This window comes from Mus pahari, chromosome 13 (assembly GCF_900095145.1).
Source record: "Mus pahari chromosome 13, PAHARI_EIJ_v1.1, whole genome shotgun sequence".
NCBI lineage: Eukaryota > Metazoa > Chordata > Mammalia > Rodentia > Muridae > Mus > Mus pahari.
This window is the reverse complement of record NC_034602.1, coordinates 89,255,352-89,272,050: the sequence shown is the minus strand read 5'-3', so window position 1 is coordinate 89,272,050 and position 16,699 is coordinate 89,255,352. Positions and strand designations below refer to the sequence as shown.

At 46.4% G+C, this 16,699-nt stretch overlaps 1 protein-coding gene across 3 annotated transcripts in view; it reads right to left on the bottom strand.

Moving 5' to 3' along the window:
- Gpat3 (glycerol-3-phosphate acyltransferase 3) overlaps window positions 1–9,913 on the bottom strand; it is a 56,297-nt gene extending 46,384 nt beyond the window's left edge. The window contains exons 1-2 of one of the 3 annotated variants that reach the window (XM_029545462.1): window positions 9,801–9,913; window positions 8,652–8,945 (exon numbers count right to left, since the gene is read on the bottom strand). In XM_029545462.1, coding sequence (XP_029401322.1) covers window positions 8,652–8,792 — 141 coding nt within the window. In that variant the 5' untranslated portion in view covers window positions 8,793–8,945; window positions 9,801–9,913. Of the gene's footprint in view, window positions 1–8,651; window positions 8,946–9,238; window positions 9,410–9,510; window positions 9,560–9,800 lie in introns of those variants that run through there. The other 2 variants (XM_029545463.1, XM_021210766.2) reach the window with 2 other exon arrangements.
- Between the last annotated feature and the right edge of the window lie 6,786 nt (window positions 9,914–16,699).

Sequence of the window (16,699 nt, the reverse complement as noted above, 5' to 3'; positions counted from 1 at the left end):
TCACTTTGTAGACCAGGCTGGCCTCGAACTCAGAAATCCACCTGCCTCTGCCTCCCGAGTGCTGGGATTAAAGGCGTGTGCCACCACGCCCGGCTAGGAAGACTCATTCTTAATCTGGCTGCATCCTCTCTACTCCTGAGGGAGGTGTTGTTGAACTGCCATCTTTTCTCAGCTGAGGCAAAGGTTAGCTTCCATAGGTCTCCCCTAAAGCTTTGACACCTGTTATAATTTGTAAGGAAACCAAAGATGGTATAAAATAAATTTGTGTAAACGGTCAACCGTGATTATTCTTAGAACTCACCACCTAATCTCTTATTCCATATAAAGGCAACCTAGACTAGAACAATTATCCCATACACTCGATGGAAGGCAGCCTCAGTTTCAGTATATACGCTCTGGAATTCACATGTTGAGAATGGAAATTTTATATCTGCAGGTAAGATCTTTTAATCTTATCTGATAAGTGGTCTTCTAAGAAGAAATTTGGACACTCAAAGAAATACCAAAGAACGGTGCTGAGGCGATGGTTCAGTGGGTGAAAGCATTTGCTGCACAAGTGTGGCAAGGTTTGATTTCAAATCCTAAGAACCCACATAAAAGCCAGATGTGTTGCAACATCTGTAATGCCAGCTCTCTTGGGAGATAGTTTCTCTTAGAAACATGAGAATCCACAGAGGTCCACTGGCTGGCTAACTTCATGCACACATCAGAAAAGCCACAGTCTCAGTCTAAGAAATGGACTGACGCCCAAGGCTGGCCTCTACATGCATGTCACAAAGACACCCGCATTCACACACTAGGATGTTTGCGCACACATGTATGCACGCAAGAAAGGAAACCAGAAATTATCAGTAACGTGTGAAGACTGTGAAGACACAGTGAGAATTGAAAGTAGTCCCATGGACTCTCTGACCTGAGACTTCCAGTCTCCAGAAGCCTGAAAAAGTAAATCTCTACTGTTTAGCCGGCTTGGCCTGTGATACTTTGTCATACACAGCGACATTCCTCAAACTGAACATCACTTCCCTCAAACAGAAAGACCAATCACAAAGAACACTTGAAAATGCATGACATTTCCCCATCTGAGAGTGGCCAGGGTCTGACCCACAACTGCTGCTCAAGAGAAGCAAATTTTAAGGTTGAAGACACTTCAAAGCCAATGACAATCTCTAGTAGAAAACAGCTTGGGACTCTGTGTAGACACCTGTTGGAGTCTGTGTAGACACCTGCATGGGACTCTATATAGATATACCTGTTTGAGAATGACTGTAGATATACCTGCTTGGGACTCTGTGTAGACACCTGCTTTCCAGTGCTTATTCAGCACTGAGAGCAAAGAAGTATTGCATCCAGCAATACTTGGAGTCAGGGAGAATTTGTCTTCCTATTTCCAGTTGAGACTTTAAGCTCTCGGGCCATCTGCTTCATCATCTCTCTAAGGAGGGTCAATACCAAAGGTGACAGTAAAGATTAGAGAGCAGGCAAAGAGCAGGTCTGTAAGTCCAGCTGCTTGGGAGGCTACAGCAGGAAGGTCATAATTCAAGGCCTGTCTACACTGACTGTCATCACTAACTGTAGTGATCCAAAGGCCAGCCTGCGCAAGTTACTGAAGCCATATCTCAAAATACAAAGTAAACTGAGGATTGGGGAGATAGCTCAAGCGGTAAAGCCCTTGCCTAGCTTGTGCAAGTCCTTAGGTTCAAGCCCAGTGTGGGGCTGTGGGGCTGTGGAGTGGGAGTGGGAGAGTGGAAGGGTGGGGAGGTGGGAGGGAGGTAGCATTAAAGGAGAGGAACTATGGGTGGCCACCAGATGGTGGGATACAAAGCAATTCTGATGGATCAATCCTTCCTCCACACCCCTCACACTTGGCTTGGGTACCAAGAAGGAGCAATTTCCCTGACCATCAGTGCATCTCCCAACAGGTCGCTATTTATCTTTGACCATGCGGCTTCTCCACCCCGGCGGGTGAGCCCCAGGACGGAGACAGTATAGTTCTTCTGGGGCCTCTAAGTCTCCTCAGGATCATCTCCAAATGCTCCTGCCTCAAGCCCCTGCAGACAAGAGGACCCTGAAGTGCGGTAGCAGCTTTGACAACCATGCTATGGCCACAGCCACACCTGTCTGTCATCAAGCCCCAAGGGAAGAGACCTGCCAAGCTTCCTAGCACTTGCTTTCCAAAGCCTGAAAAGAGTAACCGAGCTAGAGTCTGTTTCAGGACACATTTTAAAAAGCAAAGATCTTGTGTTTTCCAGGTTACATAGATGAGGGTAACCTTACATTTCTTTTTCTTTTCTTTTTCCTTTTTCTTTGATAATTTCATACCATTTTATATTATTTTTACCGCATCATTTCCCATTTTGCATGTCCCCACTACTCCCTCTCAAATTCATAGCCTCTTCCTTTTAATTAGTGACATATATGTTTAATTATTATTATGTGTGTGCATGTGTGTATATGAGTGTGGGTGTGTGAGAGAGAGTGTGTGTGAGTGTATGTCTGTGTGTGAGAGTGTGTGCATTCCTGCCTCCAGCTCCCAAATGATGAGATTACAGACACATGCCCAGTTTATATAGTCCTCGGAATCAAACCCAAAGTCCTAGAGAACACTGTACCAACTGGGCTGCGTCCCCAGCCCTCAAGTCTGATTTTTAAATTATAAGATTTCCGCCCTAGACAATTATAACTTCTAAATTTTATGCCATGAAGATTCGAGGACTGACTAAAGACAGAGAAAGATATAACATAAAATAAGTAAAACCAGCTAAAAATCCAAATAGTGAGGATTATCTGTAGCCAAATGAATGCGTCTTGGTTTATCACTTTGACAGACAGAAAATCCTGGCTCCAGATTCAAACTGAAAACCCAATTCTACGTCTGACAGCTGCATGCTACTAACTCTAAATCAATAAGAATAATGACAGGCCCCTGTGGAATTAAGATAAATGAGAAGCCATCTTTTCTTTATAGTCGTTGCTCATTATAAACAGCCTGGGCCTTCCAGGACAGATTCTATTTCTATCAGAGAGTTAGACACACTTGGGAAAAGCCTCCTGGGGGTTATGGGCACGCTTCCTTCAAAGGATGGAAAATCTTTGGTGGATGGAAGAATAAAGAGATGAGAGAATCTGTATGTAATAGGCAAGAAGAATCCACTGAGTGCGTGCTCACCCATCCAAGTGAACAAATTAAATCTTAGTCTCAAGTAAACAAGCAATGGCCTGTTATACTGTCCCAATTTAAACTCCACTAAAACTCAGCACCAACTGTGTGTCAAGCCCCTTCATTTTCTCTCCTAATTAAAGCCTCAGAATGATCCAATAGGATGCACCCCAATCTATACACACAGAACCGAAGGCTGTGATAGTGACCCGCCAGGGTCCACAAAGCCAGAAGCCGGAGATACCGAGAACTTGTCCATCTTAATCCTCAAAAGAGCGGGAGTTACTCCTTGCAGTGCCCACATTATCAGAAACAATTGGCATCTCACAAATCCCTTTCTTTGTACTTTTTTGGGTTTTTTGTTTTGTTTTGTTTTTTTGTTTTTCTTTTCGAGACAGGGTTTCTCTGTATAGTCCTGGCGGTCCTGGAACTCATTTTGTAGACCAGGCTGGCCTGGAACTCAGAAATCCGCCTACCTCTGCCTCCCAAGTGCTGGGATTAAAGGCATGCGCCACCAGGCTCTCAAATCCCTTTCTTTCAGGGTTGTGAAAGAACCCAGGGCTGAGCCCCCACAGGCACTCACTCTGCTGAGCTGTGCCCACAGACAGCCCTCTAACCTCCTTCCTGTCAGTAATTCGATATTCTCCTTCTCTTCCATGCTGCTTTCCAATCCTAAACCACAGACCATGGAAAGCAATCCCTCCCTACTCTCACCTGAACCCTACAATTAACTTGGAGGGTTGAAAGCAGCAGGTACCTTACAGTGCTTAACCTATGCTCCTGCTGGATGAACACGCATACACACACACACACATACATGTGCATACACATGTGCATAGATGCACACACATGCACACGAGCTAGAGGTTCTAACACGTACATTTCTCATACACATCCTCAGTCTGAAGATTTGCATTTCAGTTTGTATCCCAAAGACTGACTAATCTTTGGCATACCTAATACCTAGCAGGTTCTTACCTACCCCTTAGAAATTACTGGTCTAAAGACTGCCTGAACTTATTCTGTCCCAAATAGCATTGTCTTCAAATAGTTTGTCATACCAGAGACATGTAGACATGTATTCATATCTAGGGACACCTAGCAACACAGAAGGCAGCATACAGTAGATGTATGCTCAAAAAATAACCATGCAAGCACACACACATTAAATGAATGTAACAACTTTTCAAATTAGAAATACTTTCCTGGGGGCTGGTGAGATGGCTCAGTGGGTAAGAGCACCCGACTGCTCTTCCAAAGGTGCAGAGTTCAAATCCCAGCAACCACATGGTGGCTCACAACCATCCATAACAAGATCTGACGCCCTCTTCTGGAGTGTCTGAAGACAGCTACAGTGTACTTACATATAATAAATAAATAAATCTTTAAAAAAGAAAGAAAGAAAGAAAGAAAGAAAGAAAGAAAGAAAGAAAGAAAGAAAGAAAGAAAGAAAGAAAGACTTTCCTTAAAGTGAAAACCAAAGCAAGGATACTTGGTGCTACTTGTCACTGTCTTAATGTCACACTGCAAAATCCCGTCCCACTTAATGACAGAAAAGGTAGAAAAATGAAGGAGAGAGAGAGGACATCAAATGATAGGATAAAGCCCCCATTAGTCACAGAAAACGTAGTGTCTACTAGATTACCTGAGGACATCATCACTTTGGCATGTGTGGAGGTCAGTGGACAACTTGTCACAGTTAGCCATGCCTTCCCTTCCCAGCACAAGCCACCGCCCCCGTGTGAGTTCCAGGGATCAAACTCAGGTCATCAGGCTTGGTGACAACTGCCATTTCACCAGTCTCCTGATTTCTTTCCCCACTTTGAGACTGAGTTTTACTCTGTAGCTCAACCTGGCCTTAGAACAGGCCTGTCTCCGCCTTTTGGGTGCTGGGATTATAGGTGTGATCACTATGTCAGACAAAGGGGATATTAATACGTCTAACTCGGTGTCGGTGTTCAGAGGGTTTAGCATATATGCTTTAACAGATAAAAGGAATTTGTTCTGTTCCTGCCTGTTAATAACTTACTTAAAACTTATCAGCATATATTCAGTGTACCGCGATGGGTTTCATAAAGCTCTTTTCCTCCAGATGTATCACGTACTTTGACCATCATTACCACATACCTGCCCCTCCCCCCCCACAAGTTCCTTCCCTCCCCCAGATACTCCTTTCAACTTTCATGTCATATCTATATTTATCTACTTTAAAATCCATGTATTAAAGAGAACATGTAACAATTCTTAGACCCTTCTCAAAAGGGTACTACTACTACCTTTAAAAAACTGCTTTTGTTTATCTTAACATTTTATATTTATTTATTTAATTTATGTATATGAGTATATCGATCTCTTCAGGCACACCGGAAGAGGGCATCAGATCCCATTACAGATGGTTGTGAGCCACCATGTGGTTGCTGGGAATTGAACTCAGGACCTCTGGAAGAGCAGTCAGTGCTCTTAACCACTGAGCTGTCTCTCCAGCTCTTACTACTTTCTTTTTAATTGTCTTAGATTTATTTACTTTATGTGTATAGGTGCATGCACATCTGTTCACCACATCTGTACAGTGGTCAAGGAGGCCAGAAGAAAGCATTGGAATCCCCTTAGAACTGAAGTGACAGCCACATGGGTGCTGGGAATAGAACCCAGGTCCTCTGGAAGAGGACTGAGCCATCTCTCCAGCCCCAATAATAACAATTTTTATGGGTCATCAAGATGGCTCACAATATTTTTTTTTTTAAGGCAAGGTCTCACTCTATACTCTAGGCCATCCTCAAGCTCGAAGCAATCCTCCTGTCTCAGCTTTCCTGTTATGCTAGGATTACACTTATGGTTTCAGTGAGTCACCTGACACTACAGTGAGCTATTCAACGGGCTTCCAAACCCAAGTCAACCTCCAGAATTTGAGTATGAGCATTTAAAAAGCCGCCTATTAACAATAAAATTCTGGGCCTGGAGAGATGGCTCAGCAGTTAAGAGAACTAACTGGCTGGGCGTGGTGGTGCACACCTTTAATCCCAGCACTCAGGAGGCAGAGGCAGGCAGATTTCTAAGTTTGAGGCCAGCCTGGTCTACAAGTCCTGAGTTCTAGGACTGCCAGGGCTACACAGAGAAACCCTGTCTCGACAAAAAAAAAAAAAAAAAAAAAAAAAAAAGCACTAACTGCTCTTCGATGGTCCTAAGGTCAAATCCCAGCAACCACATGGTGGCTCACAATCATCTGTAATAAGATTTGATGCCCTCTTCTGGTGTGTCTGAAGACAGCTACCGTGTACTTACATATATAATAAAAAATAAGTCTTTTTTAAAAATTTAAAGTAAACACACAATAGACAGTGAAAATGTGTGTGTGTGTGTGTGTGTGTGATTGGCCTATGGTGGGGGGCTGTGGTGTGACTGTTGAAGCAAGGTGTGGCATGAGTGTGCCATGTGTGCGTTGCTTGTGTTTAAACTCTGTGCACATGCAGAGAGAAATTTATCTTCTCTGAAGTTGCTTTCTGCTCTGGATGGGGCCCTGACAGACAAACTCAGAAGTCAGAACCTGGATGGGCAATCATCTCATCAAATACAGTAATTTGACAGCCGGGTGGTGACGCCCTCTGGAGATTAAAGCGAGGCAGTAATAAGCACCTGGAAGCCAGCATGTGCCTGTGATTCCCCTTATCTGGTTCTGCAAAGGACACTGCTACCCATGAAACCAGCTTGGTCATTTCAGGAGGCCGTGCTGAAGAGGAGGATCACTGCGGTATGTGGAGTGAGCATTCTGAAGAATGGCCAGGAGAGAAGAAACTAAAATCCGCCGAGTAGTGTGACTACACTGTGTAATGGCAAAAAAAAAAAAAAAAAAAAAAAGCCTTAAAACCTTGAGGGCCTAGCTGACAAGGTAGCACACACCACTCGGTGCTGGGGAGCCTGAGGCAGCAAGAGCCAAAGTTCAAGGCCAGCCAGTGTGAGCCACAAGGTGAGATGCCATTTTGGAAGAGAGAGTGGGGCAGACTGGAGATAAAAGAATCTAACCGTTTTTTTTTGGCCAGCAAAGAGAAAGTCCAGCAAGGACCTAAGGGAATGCATTAACAAGCAGCAGAGGTAGAGATGGGCACCTAGGAGCCACTCCTGTGCTAAAAGCAAGGGACAGAGAGCCAAGTCCCATGGGAGGGCAGAAAGTACAGGCCAAAAAGTACACAGCTGCAGATGGTAATAAAGAAGTAGGAGAAACCAAAGGTGGCAGACCCTAAGCAATTGTCATTTAATCAGAAAGACACAAGGCACCCCACCCCCCATGTGCGAGTGCCCTTCTACGGTCTCAATGCTCTGAAGTGTTCTCACTCCAAAAAACTGTGTGGAAAGCTAAGTTTGACGGTCCCGCTCTGTAACACCAGAACACAGAGATGTTTGTCAAGAACTTCAAAGCCAGCCAGCTAGGGCTCCAAGAGTGAGATCCTGACCCAAAACCAAAACAAGATCTATATGCAAATTGGCATTGTTTCTCCTATTTTGAGGACTTTGAGAAAGGGTTTCTCTGTATAGCCCTGGCTGTCCTGGATCTCACTTTGTAGACCAGGCTGGCCTCCAACTCAGAAATCCGCCTGCCTCTGCCTCCTGAGTGCTGGGATTAAAGGCGTGTGCCACCACGCTAGGCCTATTATGAGGACTTAAGGTTCAGGAATCAGATGACCTTGCTAGATCAGATACTGAGAAACAGGGATGAGATTTGGGTACCAAATCCATGCAAAGCCATGCAGCCTACAGGGCCCCTGCATTCCCTGTTGTCACACTTAACTCAAGCAAACATCTGAACTCCAATTCTCACATCACTTGCTTCCCGGCCTGGAGTGGCCTTCTAAATTTTACTAAAAACTTGCGTAAGCTTATGCTGAAGCTGTCCCTCCACTCAGTTGGATCTAACACCTTTGTCAGTGGAATCCTCAAACAAACCCAGGACCAGAAACCTTTGTGGTGGTATTCCAGTGCACCTGATTAGATAAAAAATCCCTGCGACTCCACTAAAATAAGATCAGATTCTTCTCTGCCACCCAGCCATTGGTGTCTTATCTTGGGCACCAAGTGGAACAAGATGCCTCTGTAGTCACAAAAGGACCTCTGAAACCTGGGGCTGTAAAAACTCAAGAGTGAAGTGACAGCCCGCGAGGCATAGTGGGTAATAAACCTGCTGATACAGCAAACGGCTATCGTGGAGTTAATAGTACTGAAGACGAAATCCAGGTAGAGGGATTTCTGTGAGGTGGACCACTTTCTGTTCTTGGCTGGAATCAGCCTGGCTCTGCCCGCAAATAGAGAGCCTGTCTTTCTCGCTACGGCAGACCAGAAACTGAAATATTCTCTCGGGTCCCCGTTCCATCTCCACCCCCACCTCACACCCCTGACCCCTTGCCCAAATTGCTTTTACAGTTCTAAGCTCAACCCCTGCCACACCAGGCTCCCGAAGTCCTCAGAGCAGTCGGAGCTCCACATCCTTTCCTGCACTCACCTCCAAGGTTTTCACCAGGATCTTCATGTAGATCTCGGAGATACCCAGGGATAATCCGAAGGCCGAGGGTAAAAGGATGAGGCCGCCCACCAGCGTCAGCCAGGTGGACAGGAGCTTCACCGCCAGGTCTGCGCCCTCCATGTCTCGGCACGCCCTCAGGGAGAGGTCCCCAGGAAAGCCGAGCGCGGTACGTGTCCGAGTCCCAGGCAGTCCAGCCGCAGTTCGGAAAACACAGCGTCCAGCCCGGAGCCGAGCTCCGGGGAGTCTTTGACGCCCGCCTCGCTCCCTTCAGCTCTGCGGAGCGAAGAGGAAAGGGGAGGCGAGAACTCTCAGAACTACTGCGATCTCCTTGCTTCCTCCCCTTGGGTCCCGGTTGTCCCCGCAAGCTCACTCTCTACTGGAGGCCCAGGCCAAGCTGTAGCCACGGCAGCGGGCTCAGACCTGAGTGTCTCAGGCGAGAAGACCCAGCTGGGTGACCTAGGGGACACCCTAGTGAAGTCAGAGAGCACGGAGGCAGCCAGGAACGCGCCCCACCCCGGGCCTGATTTCCTCCGGGTAACGATTGCGACAACCCCGCGGTGACTCACCGAGGCCCTCCGGTAGCGAGGATCCCGGCAGGCTCCCTGCACCTCGGCGTGGGCTGCGGGCTATGCGGGTAGCCAGTGGCTTTCGGGCGCCGGGCTCCCTTTTTCTACACTCTGCCCTTGCCCCACCCCCATCGCCACCCAACAGGGAGCTCCCGGGCATGACCGCGTTCCCCGGGCGCCGCCGCCTAGAGAGCCGCCGCCCTCTGCCCCGCCCCGCCCCCCGCACTCCCAGCAAAGGTTCTTTCGGTAGCAGACTTTCCATCTTCACCCACAGAACGGACCGCTGACGTCTCCAATCGCTGCGGAAGATCTTGTTTGCAAGCGTGCAACACGACCTCCTGGGAAGGGCTTTCGGGAGGAGGAAACTACAGAGCAAGGGTGAGCAGACGCGCACCTCCTTCCTTTCCCCAGCCAGCTGCAGTCAGGGAAAGAAAGCTCGCCCGCTTTCTCTCTCTCTCTTCACAAGTCGCCTTAGCCACTCTGCCACCACCTCCCTGGCCACAAAATAGACCCAGAAATTCGAAGCGGTTGTGTCGCAGAAGACTGGAATTCCAGCACTTACGCTCGGGAATCCGCGAGTGGAGAATTCAGAGGAGATGGGTCTGGGTTGTTTTGAATTCCAACAGTCAGCCTAAGCTAAATAGGTAGATCCTTTATAGACCTTGCTTTAAAAGGGCAGGCGGACCGGTGAGCGGGCGAGGGGGAGGGGAGGACGGGACACCCTAGAGGCTGTTTGTCACTCCCCTCCCTGGAGGAGATTCCAGTCTAAGCTTCCCTTGCATCCGCCTACACAGACTGCAGAAAGCGCTGCGCAAATGCTAACCTTCACCTAACTGGCGTGAGTTTCTCAGGGGTCCACGTCCCACGCCGCCCTTACTAGAACGAAGAAGAGAAAATCCTGCACGCGTATTCCACTGCAGGACAATCCGTTTTAACAGTAAGCGTGAGAAAAGATATTGAGAGCTGCAGTTTGCAAAGCGACTGACTAGGATCCAAACCGTCACCTAATCGGCCCTAAATTCTTAGAAGGGCCAAACTCTTACTGTTGACAGTCGGGAGTTAGTTTTGGAGCTGGGAAAAGTGGGAGAGCTAGCAAAATGAACTGAAAGTATTTACAGCAAATATTGCAGAGAAAGCTGCCCTCACCTCCAGGAGGAGTGGAGGAAGAAGGAAGCCGGCCTTTAAAGACTGTACAAGTTTGTTCTTTGAGCCTCCTGCCAGGAGTGGGGAGGGGAGGACAATGAAGTTATGAAACAAAAGGAGCTTTACTCTCAGAACAGCTTCTGGGGCCATTGAGATGATTCATCAATAAAGTTGCCTGATGCCAATCGATTATGATGAACAGTCAATCTTTGGACACCATCACTACCCCCGTATAAGGGGAGAACCAATTTATCTCCTGCCCACCTGTACTTTGTGGCATGCCTCCCACACACACAAAATAAATAAAACTTAACGAAAATTATTTTTTGAAAAGCATCTACTAGACACGATGTGGAAAACCTGTAACCCCAGCACTTAGGAAATGGAAACAAGAGGATCAGGAGTTTAAGACCAGCATGGGCTTTCTTAGACCCCATCTAAAAATAAAATAAACATCTATGTATGTGCAGAAACAAACTGGAAGCTGTCCAACATATCTCTGTGTGCATGTGTGGTTTATATAGTTAGGCCACAAGCTAGGGTTTATTAGTTCAGTTAATGTTGTTCCAGTAAAATATTTAACCTCCGTTATTTCCTCCAGCTGAAGTGACTAAGGGCTGCTGAGTGATTGTTCCCTTGTTCACCCTGCAGAGGAGACAAACAGGAGACCCCTGTTTCTGCTCAGCACACACTGGTACTCAGCACACAAACACCCCAGTGCCCAGGAAGGCTTGTGAAGGGTTTGGGTTGGGGTTTTGTTTAGGAATGTCTTCCCCACCCCCAGCAATGTCAACAAAGCCTCCTAAAAGACACAGAGGCTCACCTTGGCAACCTTAGAGCTTTCACCTTTATGGAAGCCAGAAATCTGAAACTTAGGTGTCTGTAATACAGGCTGCCCCGCAAGAACTCTAGGGAGAGTCTTTCCTCTTCCAGCTTCTGATGTTCCAAGAGTTCTGTGGTTTCTGTGACTCTAGGCTCTGTCCCTGTTCACATACCCTTCCCCCTGGGCATCTTTTTGGCATTTGAATGAACTCAAGGAACAGACAGGAATCTGTCTGGTATGGTTCTGTTACTTAAATCTCTTATTCTGGGACAGACTGAGACGTCAGGGTGGGGTGGGAGATAGTTGTGGATTCAGTTCTGCAATCTGACTTTAAGGCAAATAAAGGAGTTCCAGGGAGGCTCTTCCTACACATTCAGTGTTTTGGGTCAGATGTTCAACCGAAGGACAAGAACTCCACTTTTGGGTTTGTTTGGTTTTTTTTCCCTAGCCCAATGACAGACAGTGGTCCAGGGAAAGACCCTCCTCATTATGTGTTCCATGGGGGTGGGGTGGGGGTGGTGAGATGTAGCAGATATAGAAACAAGTCTGTATATCTAGTCCCTGCCTAGAAAGAGGAGGGAGGGAATGAGGGAGGCAGCCTGAGAATGCACCTGACTAGGAGAACACATGTGCAAGGCCCTGGGTTCAAATTCTATCTGGTTCGTTGGTTGGTCAGTTGGTTGTTGCACTACTAGCAATCGACCCCAAGGCCTTGCACATGCTAAGCAAAGGCTCTATCATGAGCCATAGCCCTAAGATTAGAGAGGAAAGGAACGTCACTTTTTATCTTCTCTCTCTCTCTCTCTCTCTCTCTCTCTCTCTCTCTCTCTCTCTCTCTNTTTTTGTTTTTTTTTTTGGTTTTTCTAGACAGGGTTTCTCTGTATAGCCCTGGCTGTCCTGGAACTCACTTTGTAGACCAGGCTGGTCTCCAACTCAGAAATCTGCCTGCCTCTGCCTCCCGAGTGCTGGGATTAAAGGCGTACGCCACCACGCCCAGCTTCTTGTTTGTTTTGGAGTTTGTCCTTATATTTTGTTTTGTTTTTAGACAGAGGCTGTCTATAGCTCTGACTGTCCTGAAATTGCTTTGTAGATCAGGCTTCCCTTGAACTCACAGAGATCAACTTACCTCTGCTTCCAGAGGCTTGGGACTAAAGGCATGCACCATCACACTCCTAAGGTGGGTTGTTGTTGTTTGTCTTGTCTGTTTGTTTTTGTTTTGTTTTGTCTTTGAGACAAGGTCTCCTATAGCTCAGCGTGGAGGAGTTTTTTGTTTTTTTGTTTTTTTAAAAGATTTATTTATTTATTATATGTAAGTGCACTGTAGCTGTCTTCAGACACTCCAGAAGAGGGCATCAGATCTTTTTACAGATGGTTATGAGCCACCATGTAGTTGCTGGGATTTGAACTCCAGACCTTCCGGAGAGCAGTCGGGTGCTCTTACCCACTGAGCCATCTCACCAGCCCGTGGAGGAGTTTTAATCCAGCAACACGGCTGCTCTGGCAAGCAATCACATCTAAAGACCTTCTAGGTATGTGTGATCCAACTGGAAGGACACACCTTTTATCCCTCTAGCTGGAACATGCCCTTAGTACACACCTTTAATCCCACACAATGAAGGTAAAGTTAGTTTGTAGAAGGAAACAGCCATTTTGGAAGTGATGTCTAATTGAGGGGCAGACAAAGTGACAAATCAGAGAAATATTTGACAGAGTGAGTCAGAAATAGGATACACCCAGCTCTCAGTAGAACCGACTGAAAGAGAGGTGACTTAGGAGTAGCAGAGGAGTCATGGAGGAGGGCAGTTCAGTTGAATTTGTGCAATCAGTGAAGTCAGTTTGCTTCAGTTCATGAAATTCAGAGGCTGTGTTCCCAAGCAGAAAAATTCAGTGAGAAGCCAAGAGAAGCCACTTTGAATCAGTCAGCTGGAGTGCAGTTTTGAGCCAGAATAGCTGAGTTGAACCAGCCAGCCAGAGTTCAAAAAGAACTAGAAAAAGTGAGTTTATCCACCAGTAAGCCTCTGAGATGACAATTACATCTAGCGAGTAAAAGCAACCCTACTAACTATTCAAGGCTAGACTTGAACTCCTAATCCTAGTTTCAAAATAGGATTATAGACCTGCCCCAAACACCCAGTTTAGTTACACAAGCATCCTAATTTGGAGAGACAGCATCCTGAGTTCTCCACATTCCACAGTCTGTACTAACTTGAACACATTGCAAACAGACCTTTCTTGTGTGCTCACTCCAAGCCATTTACCAGAATGCAATGCTTCTCTCTGTGGCCATATACACGTCTCATGCCACATGTTAAGGAGCCAACACAGAACATATCAGTTGCTGAATATGAGTATAGCACTTGAGCATTCTAGAATTGAAAAAAAAGCAACCACTGTGTGTTTAAGGGCTCATTGGATCCATTGCAAATGATCTCAGCTTAAAATGCAATGTCTCTATAAGTTCCCAACTTCACTACTGGACAGAGTCACATTTGGGGTATCCAGGTATTGGCACTGATCCAGAAACAGTAACAGCATTCCCTAAAAGTCTGACTATTTGCATTTCATTCAGTGCATGGTCATTCATGGATCCCTATGGGGAAGATGGAGAAACACATAAGTAAATGCAAATCTTGTCAGGGTTCTAGCAGCCTGGCTTTGGAGAGGTTTTAGGTCTGCACAAACATCATGACCAAGAAGCAAGTTGGGGAGGAAAGGGTTTATTCAGCTTACACTTCCACATTGCTGTTCATCACCAAGGAAGTCAGGAATGGAACTCAAACAGGTCAGGAAGCAGGAGCTGATGCAGAGGCCATGGAGGGATGTTCTTTACTGGATTGCCTCCCCTGGCTTGCTCAGCCTGCTCTCTTATAGAATCCAAGACTACCAGCCCAGAGATGGCACCACCCACAAGGGGACCTCCGCCCTTGATCACTAATTGAGAAAATGCCTTGCAGCTGGATCTTGTGGAGGCATTTCCCCAACTGAAGCTCCTTTCTCTGTGATAACTCCAGCTGTGTCAAGTTGACACAAAGCTATCCAGTACAGATGAGGAGGTGGAGAAGGACTCTGTTGTCTTTAAGGGGCTGCCCCTGGGAGTTTGATCATGCTCCGGTGAGTATGTGGGCAACACAAACGGACTTGGTGTGTTGTTGTTTTTCATTTTTGACCTGGAAAGAATGAAAGGGAGAATGATGGGGTGCAGTGTATGAAATTCCCAAATAATCAATCAAGATATTATGTTGGAGTGAAAAGGGGGATACTTAGGAAGGCTAGAATATAAGTTTGTAAATTAAAGATCAATAATACATTGACTATGCCATGCCAGCAGAAGTTAGTCAAGGCTATATGAGACTTTGTAGAAAGAGCAAACACCAAACCATGCCTTTAATGCCAGCACTTGGGAGGCAGAGGCAGTGGATCTGAGTTCAAGGGCAGCCTGGTCTACAGAGTTAAAGTTATGGTGAATCAGAACTATAGGGGATATTCAGTCTTTGCGATTTACCAGCCTTGACCATTTTACTATTGGTCAGTAAAAGCCATTCTGAAGAGGTTGAAATGAAGAACATTTTTTTGGGGGAACTGGAGAGAAGACTATCAATATCAATAAGATATTTAAGGAAGGATTTATTTTTGGTTCAATTTGGTGATTTACTGTTCTATCTCATTTTGATTCATAAACATATACCACACACAGACACACATGCACATACATGTACACACACATATGCACATATGCACATATATCACACACGTGCACATACACACATATATCACACACACATGCGCACACATGTACACACATATATACCACACACATACATGTCACTCACAAACACATACCCACATACACACACATAGCACATACACCACACACACAGACACATACACAAACACCACACACAAAAATACATGCACACACACATGCACATACACACATACATCGCATACAGATATACATGCACACACATGTACACACACATATGCACATGCATACACACACATTTGACCATATTCCCTCAATCATCCCCTCACACCTGTCCCCCCAGTCCTTTTCTTCCCAACAAGTCCTCCCTACTGTTCTCATGTCTTTCTTTTTTAATGTGTCCTGCTACTTTAATATGTTGTCCTTTCATGAGGACCAGTGAGGTGTTACTTATTAAGGACCGGTGGGGTGTTACTTATTTTAAATTCTCAATGGCTACACTGTTGAGAAATATGACCCACACTCCTACTCTATGGTGGTTTGAATGTTTGTCAAAAGCTCCTGCCGGGTGTGGTGATGCATGCCTTTAATCCCAGCACTTGGGAGACAGAGGCAGGCGGATTTCTGAGTTCGAAGCCAGCCTGGTCTACAAAGTGAGTTCCAGGACAGCCAGGGCTACACAGAAAAACCCTGTCTCGAAAAAACAAAAACAAAACAAACAAACAAACAAAAAGCTCCTGTGACTGAACTTTTGGGCCTCAGTTGATGGTGCTGTCTCTCCCTCCCTGTCTGCCTCTCCTCCTGCACCCCCCCACCCTCACACCCCACCCCCTCTCTGGCTTTCATGCTTGTGATGTGAGCTCTGAGCTTCCTGCTCCTGCTGTAAACCTGACCCTTGCTGTCACACTGTCTCAGCTGTTCTGGGCTGGAACCCAAAAGCCCAAATCATTTTTTTCCTCCATATGTTGTCACTGTCACTGTCTTGGTGTTTTAACATTGTAATATAAAAGTAACCAATACACCTCTCTCAACAAAGGGTAACTGCTTATAGCTCCAGGGTGTGGGTGGGGGTGGGTGTGGGTGGGTGGAAGAGCCTGTTAGCCCTCCCCCATCCATCCATGATGGTATGTTGATGAGCTGCATTTTTGTGCAGGTAGCTGCAGCTGCTGAGAGTTCGTAGGGGTGGGGGGTGGGGGTGGGGGACAGCCTTGTAACAACCAGAGGCTGCGTTTCTCAGCACTCCTTCCCATCCTCCCCCCCCATCACTCACACTCTTTCCACCTGTGTCTTCTCCTTTTAACCTTGAACAGAAGGTTGTTGTGAGGGATTATGCTGGCTTGGTACACTCAAGGTTGTAGATTCTCCTCCAATAGCCATGACTTCCCTAGCTAGGTTTCCAGCACCAGGCACTGTATCCGTCTTTTTCAGCAGGTCTTAGGGCCACTTAGAGAACAGTTGGTTAAAGTAAGGTAAAGGTATATGTGCCGCTACTGCACCCATAGGGTTATCGGGACCTGGTGGTCATTGCTGTGATTCAAGGTGGCGTAGCTGGGTAGGAACTGGCCTGGAGAGAGGTCACATGTGCTGCAGGCATAGAGTTGGAGGGGTAGGACTACCCGGGCCTTCGGGGTCCACACGCTTCTGTCACTAGCCCAGATGCTGGACACATTGCTTCAGAGTCTGGTCTGGTGTTTTCCCTGCTGGGCTTCAACCGTACTTTGGTCTTTTTTTTTTTTTTTTTTTTTTTAAGATTTATTTATTTATTATATGTAAGTACACTGTAGCTGTCTTC